This window comes from Thunnus maccoyii, chromosome 16 (genome assembly GCF_910596095.1).
Source record: "Thunnus maccoyii chromosome 16, fThuMac1.1, whole genome shotgun sequence".
Lineage (NCBI taxonomy): Eukaryota > Metazoa > Chordata > Actinopteri > Scombriformes > Scombridae > Thunnus > Thunnus maccoyii.
In genome coordinates this window covers 19,722,532-19,740,879 of record NC_056548.1, presented here as the reverse complement: position 1 = coordinate 19,740,879, position 18,348 = coordinate 19,722,532, and the positions used below count along the sequence as shown (strand labels likewise).

Below are 18,348 nucleotides of genomic sequence, written 5' to 3'. Positions count from 1 at the left end.
AGTTACAACTGGTTGTGTGATAAGCTGTTGGAATGTTTTTGTGCTTAGCTGCTGAATAGCTTTGAGCAGCCTCTTTTTGTGTAATGGCAAAGAGATGTAAAAAAAAAAATGTGACATTTTGTTTGAATTTCCAGTTGATTATCTGTGATTATGTACTAAAACAGCAAACTTGCACCCCTTTAGAGAGACAGAGTGAGAATGTAAAAAGCTGGAAATTAGAATCACCAGAGAAAAGTATGGCCTGGGGAAAAGCATCATGTAATGTGCTTTTCCATATCCACCCCGCACTCCCTCATTTTTGCCATTTGAATATACACAGAATTATTTACACCTTCAAGGCAACTCGACTGAACTGCACATCAGTCAATTAGTAAATCAGAAATTTTCTGTGATTCCAGTTTAGCGTGGAGTCCTTGGCTCCCTCTGGTCCCCCCCTTTTAGTCTCCCATCCTGACAGTGACAAATTACTCCTCTGCTTGGCGAGATTGAAAATTAAAAGCATTTAAAGTTGCTCATGCATTTATGCTAATGAGAAATTCAGATATGATTTGCATGCGAAAGAGGCTAGTCTGAGAACTCATCATTGCCCCCACCACCTCCCAGCCCTGCATTTCTTTAGGCTCTGTTTTTTTTTTTTCTTTATATGTGAGGAAAGAAGAAAATGTAGTGTGTAAACACTCTCAAAATATGACATTTTATATGGCTGTGTTTCATTACATAAAAGAAATTGTATTATTGCCTCTAAGAGGGTCTTTGTACATGTATTTATGGTGCAACCTACCATTGGCACCCCCCTATAGCCACTCAGCCAAATTGGGTCATTGTGTCTGGCGTTGTCACATCACACCACAGGAGGGAACACTACGAACATAATGACATTGTGCAGTTACTGCTCATGCCGTCTCATGTCAGCATTTGGAAAGGGACTATTAAATACAGGACATACTTACTAGTATAACATTGGCAAGGCAAAGTTTAAATTATGAGCATTATTCTCTGGGCATAAGCTTCTAAAGTCTAATATTAAAATGTTTGTTCAGATGAAAAAGGCTTTGTTTTGTGATAAACATGTGCAGAACACTTTGGAGCTGGAGGATTAAAACTCGGTGCTGATTTGTTTTCCCAGTAAGCTCCATCCACGTCTTCCTCTCAAAATATCAAAGCGCACGCTTCTTTGAATTTGTTTGTTCCACAGTTACTAAATGATTGTAACCTTGGAAACAAGATGCATTAATGAAGGTGGAAAATGAAATGGGACTTTAATTTGTTTCAGTGTTCATAGCTGAGGTGAAATGGATTAGCTTTGATTGAGGTGTGAGATGAAGAAGGAAAGCGCTGACATGACACTTGTATTTGTCATCATGTCATTTCAAGGAGGATGCTGCAGCAATTATGAATATGGGTACACAGCAATTAAAAGCGGTAGTATTCATTAATAATTTTTATATTAATTTTTCAGTGGCCGCAGAAATGATTGCCACTGCACACAGGCTTTCCAATTATGTTGCTTAATTAGATATGTCAATATTAAGAAATAATTAAACTTGGGAATACATTAAGGTTGTCAGAAATACTTAAAAAGTTATGACCATCACTCAAATGATGTTTTCTCTAATATGTTTTGCAATGAGACGTAAATTAAAGATGAGACTTTGATCAATGTGTGGGAAACTAAACTGGATAGTTAGGGAGTTACATGATCACCTATGTTTTTTTATTATTATTATTATGGGATGCACTGCAGCATCCATGTAGAGTTTGCAGTCGTGAGGACCTAACCTCTGTGTTTTAACACCCGTCTCTTTCAGAGCATTTGATGGGCAAAAGCTGCTGCAAGCTCTACTTCTTAAAAAAGACCAGAGTTCAAGAGATGGCGAGAGGAGCCACAGGTCCATGAATCCACAGGTACCCCAATTTATTGGCTTCTTCTTTTCTCTGCAGTGTTTGTACCAACACATTGTGTTCGCGAGATACATCTTTGAAGTAGCATGTGTATTCTGTATGTTTAAAGTGAGATATATCATGTTTTTTTAAATGTCTGGGACAAACCAGAACAGTCACAGTGTTGATAGACTTTGCCTTTTTTAGCAGGTGACTGACTACCTGATATATCTCAGTTCATCAGTCCAATTGTAGCCTAATTATTATTTTTATTTATTTTTCATTTACACAGTTTCAGAAACAAATGAGATATATGTACATGTATTTGTGTTTATGTTTAGTGGTATTTAAATTTAGTGTGTTACTGTAAATAATCCACAATATTTTCAATTTGATAGTTTGATATACAGTATATACATATTAAATGCATACTTGTGCTAGTGTTTCTATCGCCCTTTCATTATCAGAAGATAAAAATCAGACTAACCAAGTTATATTGTCGGGTCATAAACTTCTTTCAGTAACTTATTTCCAAAGAAGCTTTTTTTTTTGTGTTGTAGCTCTAAGTCATGTTGTACTGACACTGCCTGAGGAATTGTCCTATTTGTCTCTCGATATTAAAAGCATCAGGAGCACCTTGACTTACTTGTTTTTATCTTTAGAGACAAACCAATTTTGAACCGCCTTTGATCATAGGAATACATTTTCATTCCAATATAGATCTCACAGGTAACTGCATATTGATATTGTAGATTTAAGACAGACAGAATAATCAAGTAGAGCCATCACCTGTTGACTGCAGCGGAAGCTGACTGAAAGAAAGACTTGAAAGTATTTGTACCTCAAAGCGATGGCAGCCTCTAATGATAGGATTGGTTGTGGCACAGCACGTTGGCCACGTTTCCCTCAAAGCCTTGTGTGACAGCTCTTTAATTGGACTGCTCCGTTCCCTCAGCGCTGCAAAATGTTACTAGCCAGTATTGGCTGTTACGGTATAATTATTTCACAATATACTGTAATAAAATCAAGCAAGACAAAGTTGATATCAAGGAATTCTGTACATCTATTTATGAATACAGGCAATTTTATGTTCATTTGGACCTTGATATCCCTCTCTGAGACTCACTGAATCATTCCTCCTCCTAATCAAGTGCTAACTGAGCGCTCATGCATGTAAGCGAATGAGGAACTGAGACTCCTCGGTGTTACAGTTAGAGCAATGTTTTTTGCCTCCATCAGAGGATAATTACTAGAACCATGTCCAATTACTTTTGTGTGCTGTTTGCAGTTCCTCAAGTCAACAGCGAAAAAGGATTTTGCAGCGGTTGTGAGAATATAATCTCATCATCATCCAGCCTGTGTAAATAACGTGTATATCACAAACGGAGCTCCATGAGAGATTTTATCCTTGACCTCGAAACCATTGACATCTCTCTCTTTCCGTCTCCTCCTTGTTTTCCCCCCGCTGAACGGAAAGAGTAAAAAGACCCTTGTGAACCAAAGCCTGTATCAGTCAGATGAGAGAAGTGAGTGTATGTTTGTACGTCTCCGCTAGCCTGCAGCTGCATATTAGCCATGAGAGCCAGAGGATTGCCCCTGCTCTCTGACAAATGAGAAAAGCCACAGTGGCCCTGGCCAAAGTGACAGGCCAAATGGAAGCAATTCTTCCCGAGGCGGGGGAGAGCAGCTGTGACCAGGGCCTGCTATGCCACTCTAGACAGGACCCTGCGTATGTGCGTGTACGTGTATGTCTGTGTATTGGCTATAGAGACTTAACCCACGAGACAACTGGCATTTCTCTCCTGGCGGTTCCCATGAAGCGGTGTGTGTCACTAACCTTTGGGAAACCCCATCAGTCTTGATGACCGTGCACCTTTACCTGGGGGAATTTTGCCTTGTGTATTTGTTTTACTCTGCTCCATTCTGCCCTGTACTTCCAAGGATGTATTTGTGGGCATTGCTGGTCTGGGCTGGCATTTTGGATGTTTGACTTTTTAGATAATAATTTTTGCCAAGGTAAGGAGACAAGCACTCTGCTCGTGGTTGTGGGATCATTCCCTTGAAAGAGCGGTGCCAGGGTACGTCAACCCAGCCTCACTTCACAGCCCTGTGGTTGTGTGAGTAATTAACACTGAGCCCTGATGGATTAAATACTAGCCTGCTGAGATCGACCCTGTCTGCTGCTGTTAGCATAGTGACCTGCTACCAACAAGACACTTTCAGGGGCAAAGTTAGCAAGAGTGGCGAAGAGAGTGATATCAGTAACATGGATGGAAAGAAATGTAGAGAGAGTTTATCAGTTCTAAACCATCTGAATAAACAAGACCGGTGGACATAAAGCATTTAAGTGACTAGGCCTAAAAAAATGAGGATTGCAAGATGGGTAGCACAGGGTTGGAGGCTATATTCCCACCAGTGTGTTGTATTCTGCCTCCAGTTAAGTCTGGCTGTCTGTCAAGAGATATATCCAAACCTGAGTCTCCGCGCTGTCTTTCCTCCTCGTCTCTAAATCTCTCTGTTCTCCCCTCGCTTTCTCTCCCATCACCCAGGGCCAAGTGGATCAGGCTTCACTTCAACACAGCCATCATAATTACTCCACGCCGGAAGAATCAATTACAGCTAAGCACCATTGTTTCCAGAATGGAGCTAAACATTAAAGTTTAAAAATTCCGAATTATTAAAAAGTCATGCTCTCAGGGACACATACAGAATATTTACTGTTAACAAATAACTTAATAACTTCACTCTGAATTATTAATTCATGGCTCACATTGGCTCAGCAAGACTTGTCTCGTGGTTAATTTCTCTGCCTTTATACATTGTTAAATATGCATCACTTCTTGACTATACTATATGAGCACTTGGCAAATCTGTCAGAGCTTTATTAGAAAATCTGAGCTGCAGTTTTGTCTGTTGACATACTGATTTAAATATTCTAGTCTCAACAAATGTTTTGTTTATAGCTAGAGAAATGGATGCGCTTTCTTCTGTGCATTATGCCGATGTGGGCTACAGGGAATAGCTTGATGCAGTAGACTACTTATGGGAGGGGATGTCATTTAGGCAAAAAGGTCCTCAACTGCCTCCTTCGACTCACGTTTGAGTTAATGAGGTGGTTTTCTGATTGGAGCCCCTCGCAATCCAGCAATCATAGGTTATGTTTTTGATGTTTCTTTCTACATCAATCCCCTGCTGGGTGCTAACTGTTTGAAGGTGAAATTATCAACTAATCAGTCATTCCACTTGAATTTGAAGTTGAAAACGATTGTCATAAGACAAAGCAGAAAAACCCAGAAAGAGTTTGGATATTACATTTGGCCTATCAAGGTGAAGGTAATGCGGGGGGAAAGATTTTTCGAATGCAATTGTTATTTTTAGTCTATTTGCTTCCCTGTTCATAAAATCAATATGGCCATTCCAGATTGTCCTGGATATCTTGGTTTTGATGCTGATTTGCAAAAATCTATAGGCTATATCCAGCCCTTAGGCCAATTGCTGCTGATGACACTTTTCATTCATTAACTCAGGGTATGCGTACAGAATATTACCAATGGGATTTATTTCCCTATTGGCGTTTTATGCTCAATTCAAAGTTGTTGGGCTTCCATGAGATTAATGTCATTGCTGACTTCTTCTAATAGCCATTGCAGAAAGCACAAAATCCATTATAGGTTATACATACAATGGTCCATGAAATGCAAATACCACTCTGTATGCCCTCCTGTTACAGGAGGTATGAATGGAATTTAATGGGCTGGGGGATGATTGAGAATAAGAAAAGAGAAGGTGCTTGTTCTTTTAGCCCCTTCCAGCTGAGTGAGTCAAAAACAATGTGGCAGAACCTGAAATAGTTTGCAGCTTTTAAAAAAAATCCCCGAGGGCTGTAAATTGGCTCTCAGAAGAGGGAAAAAGAAACAATTGCCCTTTACCTCTGAGGTTGCATGTCATCTCTCTGAAACTCACTACTGGGCAGATTAAGGTCAAGTAGACCATTCCCCCCCCCTTCTTTTTTTCCCTTCTCCTCTGAAGGCAGCTGAGAGAGGGCGAATAAAATGATGACAGGGAGGGATTGAGAGAGAGAGCGAGGGTAGAAACTGGGATTTTGAAGGTCTTTGAAAGAGGTTTTACATCCATCCCCGGTGGTTTTCCTCTCTCACTCCAAGAACTGTGCTGATAATGGCTGCTTGTCAAGGAGGATGAGCCCACCTGCTCTTTCTAACCTAGTCCTGCTGGTTCAGCTCATAGCCTTGACATAAATATGAAAGGAACACAATTGAGGGTTAGTAGTGGTCCTGCATTGTGGTTGTCACTGGCCCTTTTAAAACATCTGTAAAGGGTACCTTATTCTATGAAAGGGCACTCAAGGAATACATTTTACTTAGAAGACATAAACACTACCTGGTGTGTTTCTGCCCCTTAACTCCCTGTTCACCAAACTGTAGGCCTATTGAAATACAGTAGGTCAGCTTCCTAAACTACAGTAACCACATATTTTTGGAGGTAAGACTACTACTAAGCTAACACCGTATTATATCATTAGGTACTGTCACAGATGAGAAATCAGAGAAGCTGAAGTGGCAAGCCTGCCAATTGTAATTACAGAATCAATTGACATACAATTAAGTCTTTTGTTTCAGTGGATTGTCCTGTCAATCAGGAAAGGGCTCCTGCAGGTTCACTAATGTGTGAGTGAATGGCATAACATTTTGCCTTTCCATGTCAAGGGCATAGTTACAAAGTCTGCCAGCAATTAAGAACTATAATGTGCTGAGTCGAGCACGGCAACAAAATAGGCAGCAATTTCTTCTGCTCCTGTTGAAATTATGCTTATCAGGTACCTCGCCTCAGTAAAGGTTAAGGGTCGGCCCGAGCAGGCAGGCAGCATTTCTCCACATAATTGAGAGAAGTTTGGATTTAATTGTATAATTAATCTTGTCGAATTAAGTTACACAGAAGTCCGACCCCTAAATTAGGCAGTCTAGAATATTTTAAATTGCCTTAATGTGAAATCTGGCTCCAGAATGCACTTTGTTCTCTCCTGATGGTATGAGGTAAGTTTTTAGCCATGATGAACACGGTATGCTGTAATAACCTGTTAGCAGTTCTTATCACGTTGTTCCTTTTATATGATTAATTTCCTCAGAAAGTAATTGCAATTTCAAAAAGAAGCTCATTTTATTGTATAGCTTATTGTTGGCCAGTGAAGTGAAAATATAAAGACAGAATTCATGATGATGTTCATCAAACAAAATTTTGAAAATATGAAAGTCTTTGATTAGTGATCTTTTTGAAGGTTAGAGGTTCATTTCTCTAAGCTGTTGTTTAGTTCATTTTTCTTAATGTATTGCAAAGACAATCAAATGCTATTAGGGCACAGAGCATTGAGCGGTGATACATTCACTACTCAATCTTCTGTACCCTAATAGCACTGGCACCCTGAGGTTAGTGGATGACCTGCTCTACCTCCTGAGCCACATCCGCCCCTAATATCAAAGATGATATCATTAAAACCTTGTTTTAATTGTCTTCTTGTTTTATCGTATATCTACCCATGACTCCCTTAAAGCAGTTTTGATATCAGGTGGATTATCCTGGTGAAATGAACTGACCAGCATTGAATTGAATTGAATTGAAGGAAAATGCCAGATGTTATTTGGTTCTAACCTCAAATTTTTTTTTTGTTGAGAAATGCATATCTCACAATTTTCTTACATTTAAAAGTTGATAAATCATTGATAAATTAATTGTTAATGAAAATAATCCTTAGATGCAAGTCTAAAAGGGACCCAGGCCTCTTAACTGGGATTCAAACTTAGTTTATTGCTGAAGGGTAGAGATTTGTTGGAAGCCACCAGTGAATAGACATGTTTTCAAGAGCACATTAAGCTGTAATGTATGTATAGCAGATCCATACACTCAGTCCTTGAATGTGTGCATATGGATCTACATATGCCTGTCTATCTGTACATGACACATTTATTACATAAACCCTAAGTGATTTTCAGCACTTTGAGTCACTCATACATGTAATTATGCCCTGTTGACTGAATAGTACACTGTCAGTGCAGCTCACCCCAGCAGTTCTTAATAATACCTGCTGAGATCTGCCCTATAGAAGGTCAGTAAGCCTTTCTCCAATTGAGCTTCATCGTATCGTTGTATGATAGTATAACCTTTTCATAAATCTAGAAGCTCAAACTCCATCACTAAAACAAATGAATGCACCTCACCATATCTCAGCCATATAATCTTGTTTCAAGTCACAGTTAAGAGTGCATCTCACAACACTCTCTCTCAACAGAGATTAGAAACACTTGAGTGGAGATTGGTTTAGGAGAGAAAAAAGCCAGTTGAGGGTGTCACATGGGAAGGGATAAAAAGTCAACAGTATCAATGAACTGACAATAATCTGAGATGTTGATAATGCAAATGTAGCACCCCTTTGGCTTTTCTTCATCATGAGGAAAGGGTTTATTTTTCTTGAACAATGCATATGGTAATGTTTAGCACTCATCTAAAAATGATCTCAAGATATATGTGCTAATCTATGGCAAAACAAAAATCTGAGATTCTATTTTGTTTGTTTCATGCACAGCTGTCGCCTGTTTGGTTTGCAGCAGATACTTTATGTATATTTTCTACACGTTATTTTGCATCTGTGTAGTTGACTCACGCCTAATGACAATTTTTCTATTTACTGCAGTATGGAGATGAGAACGCACGTCCGATCGTCTACTGCCTAGAAAGCGGGAGGCCCCTGGGGTATTTGCCAGCATAATTCTCTTCTTAAACCAACGACCTTACTCTGCTGTTGTTGTCAGATTTAGTAACAGCAGACGCATGAGAGAAGCTGGTAGGAAAAAGTCTTGTTCGAATGCCAACTGTGTGTATGAGCTTTCAAAGGGGCCTCTTTCATGTCTGTGACGTATGACTGTTTCTGTGTAGACGGCATCTCGGGGAGAGAAACGCTACCCCAGCACAACGCTCCTGTCACCCAGAATACAGATGGAGCATCTGCCCTTGTGCACTTTCCCTGAAGTATGTACTCGCATAGATGGCTCTATTCTGCACCGGTGTGTGTGTGTGTGTGTTTCTGTGTAGTGTACTTTCTGCAAGTGGGGAGATGTAGGGTTGCTGCAGTTGAGTATTCTGGAGTGTGATTATTTTTAGTGTCTGAGTTTCTCTCTGTCCCTTTCTCATTCTTTTACCAAATTGAGGCAGGCATCTCTGCGATAAAACCATTTCTGGTTCCTGGTAGAATGTAAAGACTAAGACTTAGGGGGTTGAAGAAGTGGTTTTGTACTGGTTAGGATTATTATGGTGTATCTATTTTTTTTGTCTAATGGGGCGTACCTTCCTGTCCCAACAGAGAACATCAGGATAGCATTAATGCTGTATGGGAAAGTGATCTCAGACTACAATTTTGGCTACTGAGACTCAACATGTTTAACCTTTATCCTTGATACTCCCATGGTGTTCTGCTAAAAGGCATTTTTTCCTTTGCAACAAACTGTTGCAGCATACTGTTGTGAAACTGAATCTAGCTGCTTTTTTAAGACTTCCATGCTTTATTTGGCTTCATCCTTTTTTTTTCCCAATCCGTCTTTGATTGTTCAGGGAAATCTTGTGAAATGCAAATGGGGCCAAACAGAATGTAATTGCTGCTGTGTGATGATTACGAGGGAGAACTAATGATGTCCCAACACCGGGGTCAGGTAGGGTTTAATTAGAGGAGGCACAATCAGTGTCACTCCACTCTTGCGCTCTCCTGTTCCCGGTGCCTTCCTGGTCCTGTGCCAGCTCGCTCTCCAAGAGAGTTTAAAGAAAATGGGCTGCTGATGTGTGAAGAGAAAGGGGGCAGAAATTAATGCAGCTAAGTTCCTTTGTTCAGAAGCGGGCTGTTTTGGAAATGGAGCCCTATAAGAAGCATTGGCCTGTCTGCAGATAAAGGTGGAGGTTAATGAACAGAGCAGAATAGAAAAGGTCGCCATTCGTGCTCCTGAAAACATTGGCCCATTGTGAGAAAGGCCATGTGATGTGGGAAAAACTCGATGCCTAAACCTATGCACAGTGGCACATACTCTCATGGTAACCTCACTATCAAAATGAAACATCTCCCATGCTTTTCACTGGGATCATAAATTATTGTTCAGCAGGAATATGTTGTGCAACTGAGCAGATTACTGAAACAAGGAGACCAGATTGGACAGATGAGTGAGACCAGCCAAGGAGAATAACTGTGGCCAACATTCCTGATTATCCAATCAGCGCTCCAAAAACATCAATTCCATCTCGTCAATAGATAATTAAGAGGGATAATTGGCCGGCTGTGCTCTGGGCAGACAAGCACTGCTGGTAAAGTTCCATCCCTTACCTCAGCATCATACACACACACACACACACACACACACAACAAACAAATCTGTCCACTGAAGGTCAACAATATATCTGATGAAAGAGGATGGGGTAAGACTGAAAGCTAGTAATAATATAGTCTTTTAGTGATTCAAATGTGTTTTGAAATTGAGGATGTTTTCGAAATCCATGCTTTTATTGTACAGTAAAAATTTCAATGCATTTATAGAGCATTCACCATTGAAGAGTGAGTTAGAGTCCAGTAAGGTTATCTTTTAAGGTTTGAGTGGATGGACCAGTCAGCTGTTCCACATTAGGATCATTTTCGTGTGGCCTCTGTTGTTTTCAAACCACTTCTAAGGATTATCTTACTTGGCAATTAAAGACCCATTTTGACTAGGGCACCACCTCACCCTTTCCTAGACCGGTGTTTTTTATTCCCAACCATCTTGCTCAGAGCTATTCATCCCTTTTAGATCCATGTGTGTCTGTGAAGTACAGGCCAACAGATTTAACCGGACAGGGCCAGAGATTTAAAACATTGACCTGCCCAGTCTCAACAGCTGTGTGCTAATCCATTCCATTGCTCTGACTGTCCTCCCCCTTTTTTCCTGCTCTGGTGAATAGCAAGGTCCTTAATGTGTGAGATCAAGAGGAAAATAAGGCTCTCCAAATGGAATCAAATCACACGGAGGGGCTACCCGGCTCGCAGCAAAAGGCCTCGGCAGCATTAGGGCCAGAATAAGACAGAGCAATTGGACTGTAATTCCTTTCCCAGCTATTAGCCGTCACAGCTTGCCGTTCACTCGTTTGCTCGGTTCGCTTCTCGTCTACCCCTAGCCCCCCACCCCTGACCAACCGCTCTTTGATTAATTCATTAATTCACAAACAGAAGCTGAATCACATCTCAGTGCTCGGTTTACTCAAATTGGACGCAGGGTAACAATCAGTCCCTCCCACCTCAGACTGATCTGACAAATAAAAAATACAGCATTACTGAGTAAATAGATCTCTGTCCATTCGGCCTGATAATTTGTTGCATTTTCATGTTTTATTTATGCTCAAGAAGCCGCCTGCTCTCATATATCACAAATCCAACGAGGCAAAGCGGGTAGGGGTGTATTGATTTGGGTCGACTGTGCACCCCTCCACTCAGCCCTACCTCTACAACCTCTGCTACGCCCCATGCAGTTTGTATTCGTCTCAAGCTTTTAGCCCTCTAGCCCTTGTGCATTGGCTCTCATTCAATGGTCCCCCTTCTTGGCTCACACAAGGCCCAATCCCATTCCCATGCATTCAATATTCCCATTATAAGCTCATTAGTCTAGTCATTGTTTTGGGCTCATTAATAGGATATCCATCGCCTTAGACACCTCTGAATTACCATGTCACAGTGTGGCCCCTTTCACAGCATCAACAGTGGGCGGATTTGCAGAGTTGTGAGAGTGTGTGTGTCTGTGTGCGTCCATGCTTGTGTGCACCATGTCGACCTTGAGTTTGCTGACATGCCAGCCCCTCTAGAAACCTGCTGACACACTTCATGTAGATACACATGCACCCACACATATACACACTGAAGTCCTCCCACTTCAGCCTCAGTTCCCCGCCCACTCGCTCCCAAAGGCTTGTCCGTCAGTGATGCAGGAGACAGCGGAGCGTGCGGGTAGGGGGGCTGGGGCTGGATCAGGGTTTTTAACATGCGAAGCAGGTCCTCCTGTGCGTACGTATTGATCCTCGGAGGGCTCCCAGACCCCCTTTTCTTTTCTTTCCCCGGCAGCGGAGGCCATTCATCACTGAGGCCATGACTGGAGAGCTCAAACAGCCGTCTCTGTCAGAAAATGGGCTGCACCGGGCTGTGCCGTGCCATACCAAACTGGCCTCTCTCATCAGGAGGGATGAAGCCTTGACACAGTGGCTCATGGTGTGATCTGTTCCACTCACTCACAGGAGTCATCCATAGCTTGCTGGTCAATGTCAATGCACAGTCATGCCTCTATAAAGCCAAGTTTCCCTTAACTGCTCTATTGGATTGCAGTGTTCTACTCTCACCTAACATGTTTTTTATTGATTTGCTGGGAATAAAAAAAAAAGAAATCATAAAAAAGGGATAGCAAGCATGCTGTTATGCTCCTCGGTAGAAGTAACTTGTCTTGCTGACAAAAAAACAATTGAGTTTTAAATGGTGTTTCCTCTGTGGGGCCATTTTTTAATCTGTGCTCAAAGAGGAAATATGAATAAGAATATCCAGGTCATGTTTATCTCTGACATCTTTCCCCTGGCTGGTGATTTATGCAAGTCTCCTGCAGTCTCCCTTCCTTCCTGCCTCCTGCCACACCTAGGTCCTCCCCCGCACCCTCATGTTTGATTGATAGTGACTTTCGACGCCATGGGGAGATGTGTATCCCAGCTGAGCTGCCGAGGCTGGAGCTCCAGCCTTAGCCTAAGTTTGGGCCACGACAAGGACAAACACGGAAAAAGAAAGATGGTGGGAGGGAGCAGAAGGGAGCACGGCCTCAGCGTCAGATGTGTTTTAAATAACTTTGACAGAGGAGTTTTAACCGTCTCTCTGGGCTGGAGCTAATCTGATGTGAGAGGATGCCACACTGAGGCTGATAGGACAAAGAGATAGAAGAAGGCAGAGGGAGGCATGGAGAGAGAGAGGAAGGGTAATAGAGGTGCTCACTCAGCTGGTGGGAAATCTGCCCTCTTCATCTTTTCATCTCTCCAGCCTTTCTCTTTCTCACTTTGCCCCTGCCTCCCTCACCCAGTTATATCCATTTACCACCAAACCCCGGCTCTCCTTCTTCCCTCTCTTCTTTCTCTTTCACACTTTGCGTCACGCTCCCTCTTGCCTCCTTCCATCTCTCTCCCTGTCGTCCCCTTCACTCACCATCTCCCCCGCCTCACCACTCCCTCCCTCTGTCTTTCACAGACGATTTAGGAAGTCACAGCCTCTCCCTTCCATTTATGAAATTGCTCATGTTATTTCCTGCCCCCTCCCCAACCCTCATCCCCCGTGCCCAGCTCTCCCTTATAAGTCTTAGTGGATGGATGCATCCTCTCTCCGCAGATAGTCCGCACATGGCCCAATCCTCCATCCAGAAAGCACACAGCTCAGTGGCCAGTACTCTAAAAAAAACCAAAAAGACAAAAATTCATCCGGAGGGTAATATTCTCAGACAGCACGACTAGCCCCTGACACCACGACCCCACCATAACACTGAGTGTCCATTCTTAATCCCCACCCATGGCCTCTTGTTTACTTCATCGCCCTCTGGCCACTGTGAAAAGGCACATGCTGCCCCATTTTTCCTGCGGCTGTGTCTTTTTTTTATGGCTTACTGCTCTGAGGCCATCGCTGTTATGAGCATTGTCCAAGTGCTGGTGTAGACAGAGAGATTTACAGGACCTTGAAATATATATTTTTTCACGTAATGGTGAAGCATGGTACCTGTTCCAGGGCTTTGGAGGAGTCTGGCAGCAACACTATGGAATTATAAGAGAAGGATATATATATTTTTGAATGACAGCGTATTCTTGCTTGTTTACATTTTAGACGGAAGGAGTGAGGAAATTATGAACTTCATTAATTTGAAGACACTTGATCAAGATAAGGATTTGGGTTAAGTTAAATTTGACTCTCAGGAAGTGGATGCAGGATTAAAAACAAGACAAATATAATTTTGAACTTCCATTTTTCTTTTCTTTCAGCTTACAGTCTTTATGCTAGGCTAGGCTTAAGTATTAACTCTTGGTAAGACAGCAAACATGCAAATTATCCTTTTTAAAATACATTGCTGTGTTATTAGTGAAATCAGGTTATTTTGAATCATTTGAATGCTTTAACCACCTAATTGAACTGCTACTTTATTCACAGTAATTGGGTCGTAGTGTGCATTGTGTCATGAAACCTTATACAATGAAAAGGCCCCATATGAATAGAAATGCAAGGATATGTGTGTGTGTGCCTAACCTGAGACTGTGTGCATGCAAGCACATACAAATGTATTTTCCAAGTTAGAGTGTGATGTAGAGCAGAACAGACAGAGAGCCAGACAGAAGGAAGTAGGGAATGAGTGTCAAATTGTGAAAGAGAAAAAAAATCCAGGGGAACCTTGATGGTGCTTGGCTTGCTGTGGGTTGGTGAGGGACAGCAGGGTAAGGGAAGGAGAGAGATTGAGTGAAGGGTGTGTGTGTGTGAGGTGGGGAGGGAAGGTGGGGAGGGAGGGTGGGGGGGGGTAGAATGTGGCAGCCTGTCCTTGTGCCTCCTCCACTCCTCTCCTCTCCAGCCTTCTCCTCTCTCCTCTCAGCCTGTTTCTGGCTCATTACCCCCTCCGCCAGCAGACTTCTCCCTGGGCGGCAGTGAAAAGAACTGTCCTCTCTCGCTCTCTCTTTCTCCCCGACAGCCGCAGCCTGAGCACTGCCCTGCCCTCCTGATATTAATCAACACACACACACACGTACACTCTCCTTCAAGTGCGCACACACTCTCCCCAGTGAGCTCCTCTGACGGACAGGCTGGTGGGCAGCCGTCTCTTCTCCTGGCCCTCACTTGCAAATGAGACATCCAACCTCTTAGAGAAGCAGGCGAGGGACAGGATATTAGAAAAGTTTTATGGGGAGCAAACTTTGTTTTCATTATATGGTGAGTGACTAGGTGCTGCTAAGTTATTTTGTATGTTGAATGTTTTAAAAGTAATTCTTAAATAAAGCTCTCTGTATCAAATATATTGTGGAGAATAGGGTAAGAATATAATTGACAGATATTGGCTTTATATTTTCAGGCTTAATTCATGCTCCAAATATAAACATAACGGTCAACTCACAACCATAAAACCCAAAAACAAAACACAAGAAATGACTCTGTTGTCACTCTTATTTGATACAAACTAAGTTATTAATGTTTTCTGATGTTGTTATAGCCCGGTTCCAAACCATGAATTACCGCATCATAGATTTTTTTTCTCAGAGATTCAAAAAGAATAATGATGTGAAGTAGAAATGGCAAATTAGACTGAATATCAAACTAATTATGTTAAAGGTTTGTACAGGAATGTTTGTAAACACAACAGGAAAACTGCCCTATTTTTGATTGATTGAGAAATTAGTTATTGAAAATCAACTGATTTGAGACAATCAACTGAAAGGCAGATTTTTCACGACCTAAAGTCAAGCTGTGAAATTATGTTTATGAATATACTGCACATTCATGTGGTCAGAAAACTGTGGATTGTGGCTTTAAAGTCAAACATCAGCCATTCACTACCATCCTTTGCCAATAGGACTATTTAACTCAAGTGATAATTAACTGAGCATGTGCAGAATGTGTATGTTATGTTTTGTATTCGTTTTTTTGCATAAAAATATATGTTTAAGCATGTTGAATATCAGTCGGTGTCTGAAACTTCAGTCAGTATCTCTATCAGTCTTAAAAATCAGTCAAAGGCTAGTAGAGGCGGCTGACTGGCTCTCCAATTGCTGTTGTGTGTTTATAACCCACTGTCGTGTATTGCCTGAAGATATCCCAGTACACCAACCCCTCCCTGTCTTACCCTCTTTGCCCTCTCTTAAAACCTGTGCCCGCTGACAGTCTGCCAGGTGTGCCCATACCCAGGAGACATGCCCGGTGTCACCAAGCAAAGCGGGCTCACGCTGGCCGTGAAGAGAGGCGAGATGCCAGCTCGGTTGCAGAATAACTTTAGCGGGGGACAGAGAGGATCCCTGATGCTGGTATGTGTGACATTAGCTGGCTGCCTTCCCTCTCATCTCTGCAAAGCTCACGGCCCCAGCTCTGCCTTCACATGCTGACTGGGTATGTGACCCGGTGTCCAAGTGACATATTCCCTGGCAGGGAGTCAGAATATGAAATTATCGTATTATTCACGTCCTACCTTTGACATTGTCTGTTAGCTGTGCACCAGGCAACACAGATAGCGCCACAATCTGGCAGTACTATCCACCTGAGTTAGTGTGTCTAAACATCAAGTGAAGAAGAGCGTTGGCCACACATGTCTCTCATATCCAGTATCCAATGTGTCTCTCTCCTGGTTTTGACGCTGTGCTAATAGCTTAGCTTCCACTTTAGTGGTGCTGTCTCCTGGGTGTTCCTTGAGTCTTCCTGTTCTGATGAGAGCAGCTGGACACTGGGGAGTCTTTGTCTCCTTTCTCAGGCAGACTATGCAATTTAAACCTGCCTCGGGCATGTAGATATTACTCCCTGACGAGATGGCTGAAAATTAATGGAAATTGTTTTAGAGGAATCATTATTAACATTCTCCTTTGGATGCCCTTTTGTCATCTCAGCCGCGTCGCCTCTCCTGTTTTATTCTCACGCTAATTTATGCAGCCGTTGACATTCCTGTCGGTGTGTGAATGTGCTGGGAAATGTGAATAATCAGACTAATAATTAGTAATTGTTCCGTCACTTCAGTGGGCATAGATTTTGGCATTGGAAGAATATCAATCATGAATGTATTATCTTATTTAGCTGTTGCTTTCCCTCTTATGTTCACTGCCATTTTTTTCTGTTTTTTAGCATCCAGTATGCGATGCTTGTGATTGTCTGTTGAAAACTGTAGACACCACTAATGCACAAGGAAGAAGGTATTACAGTTTTTCTCCTCATGTTTTTCCTCTGGTGAAGAAGACTTGGTTGTAGTGTAGTACATTGCAGACTCGCTCATCTCTGGAACCAGGAAATCACATTCCCTCACACATACGACTCAATTTCACACCCCAAGCTGGATTAAGAGGACTCTTTGCTCCGGGCCTGCGCAGGAAAAAGGGTAAATATCACCCTTGTTCCTGGTGCCGGAAAATCCGCTATTTAAATGGGGAGTAATATAACTGACATTTTCCAGTTCATTATGCAGCCCCTGACCTTCACGATGTACGACTTGGATACTTGTCTGGCAAAAGGCAAGGCCTGGTTCTCCCTAATGGGAGACGTTTGACCTTGTCAGGAAGTAAGGGGAGGTCAGGGATGAAGGAGGTTGTAATCGGCCAAGAGAGATGGGACGCAGTAGAGGGAACACCTACAACAATGACTGGGGACGCAGTAACATGCTAAACAGCAGTGAAGACAGCAGTGAGACAGAAGGGGACTTACTAAAAACTTAAAAATCAGTTTTTGATAGGAATGAGTAAATAATCTATTCGTATATTTTGGAAAGCGATAATGCCTTTGATACATTATGTACATTTCCGATCTGCAGGGATAATCTATAGCTGTCGAATGTGTATTACATCATCTGGTCGTCAGATTTGTGTTTATCTGTGTTTGTGGCCAAACTGCTGAAGCTTATCACAGATGGATTCAACTAATCTTCAACTGGCTCATTGCCTTTATGTCCAACTGTACTTTAAAGACTCCTCAGGATTCAAGATAAATCCATTGCACTCAGTCACCAAACGTAATAGAAAGTAATCATATCGGGAGTCTTTCACGGATTAGGCTGTTTTGAATGTGACTTATAATCTCTTCCATTTGTGTGAACTACAATGATGTGCACTGGGCGCCTGGCAGAGATAATCTTATTACCCAGTTGGCTTTTGTTTTCTGCTGCCTTGCTTTTATTCTTTATTAAAACATTTTGCTGCATTAAACATGCTAATTTGTGGCTGGGCATAATTGGGGTCTTGCTTTAAAAAAACCTCTTCCCTGTTTGGTAGAAGATTAGGAATTTCATCTTCAGGATTATGTATAGAGTACAGTGAAAGCCCATGAAATAGACTTGCTTTCCATTATGGTTAAAGCCACTCAAGCTTATTAATGTGAAAGGAAAATGTATTATTCTGAAAAAGACCATTGTCATATGACAAAAAGATGTCAGATGGCAGCTATTTTGATTGATGGGATTGGTCGGCTGATTAGTTCTTGTCCAATCAGTATGCTTCGGGGATCAAATTCATCAAGCCAGTCAGCTTTCAAACAGACAGAAAAATCCTGGTAATTCTAGTTCAGGATTGTTAGAAATAGCCCAACATTTGCTGTCAGAGCTGCAACAGCAAAGCTGTCAATCTTCTATATTACAACCATCAGAAATGGGACAGCGGCAAGCCTAGCTTTGGACACCAGAAGGGAGAATGTGAGGCAGAGAAAACCCAGGAACT

The 18,348-nt window shown here is 42.0% G+C and overlaps 1 protein-coding gene across 11 annotated transcripts in view; it reads left to right on the top strand.

Annotated features, from left to right (window-relative positions):
- LOC121880586 (AT-rich interactive domain-containing protein 1B-like) overlaps positions 1-18,348 on the top strand; it is a 209,576-nt gene that overhangs the window by 1,328 nt on the left and 189,900 nt on the right. For 8 of the 11 annotated variants that reach the window (XM_042387891.1, XM_042387892.1, XM_042387894.1 and 5 more), the window contains one exon: positions 1,809-1,905. Coding sequence is in view for 4 of the 11 variants with exons in the window: in XM_042387900.1 (XP_042243834.1) it covers positions 1,894-1,905 (12 nt within the window). In the remaining 7 variants the exon portion in view is untranslated. Of the gene's footprint in view, positions 1-1,808; positions 1,906-8,584; positions 8,735-8,826; positions 8,920-18,348 lie in introns of those variants that run through there. The other 3 variants (XM_042387898.1, XM_042387897.1, XM_042387903.1) reach the window with 3 other exon arrangements.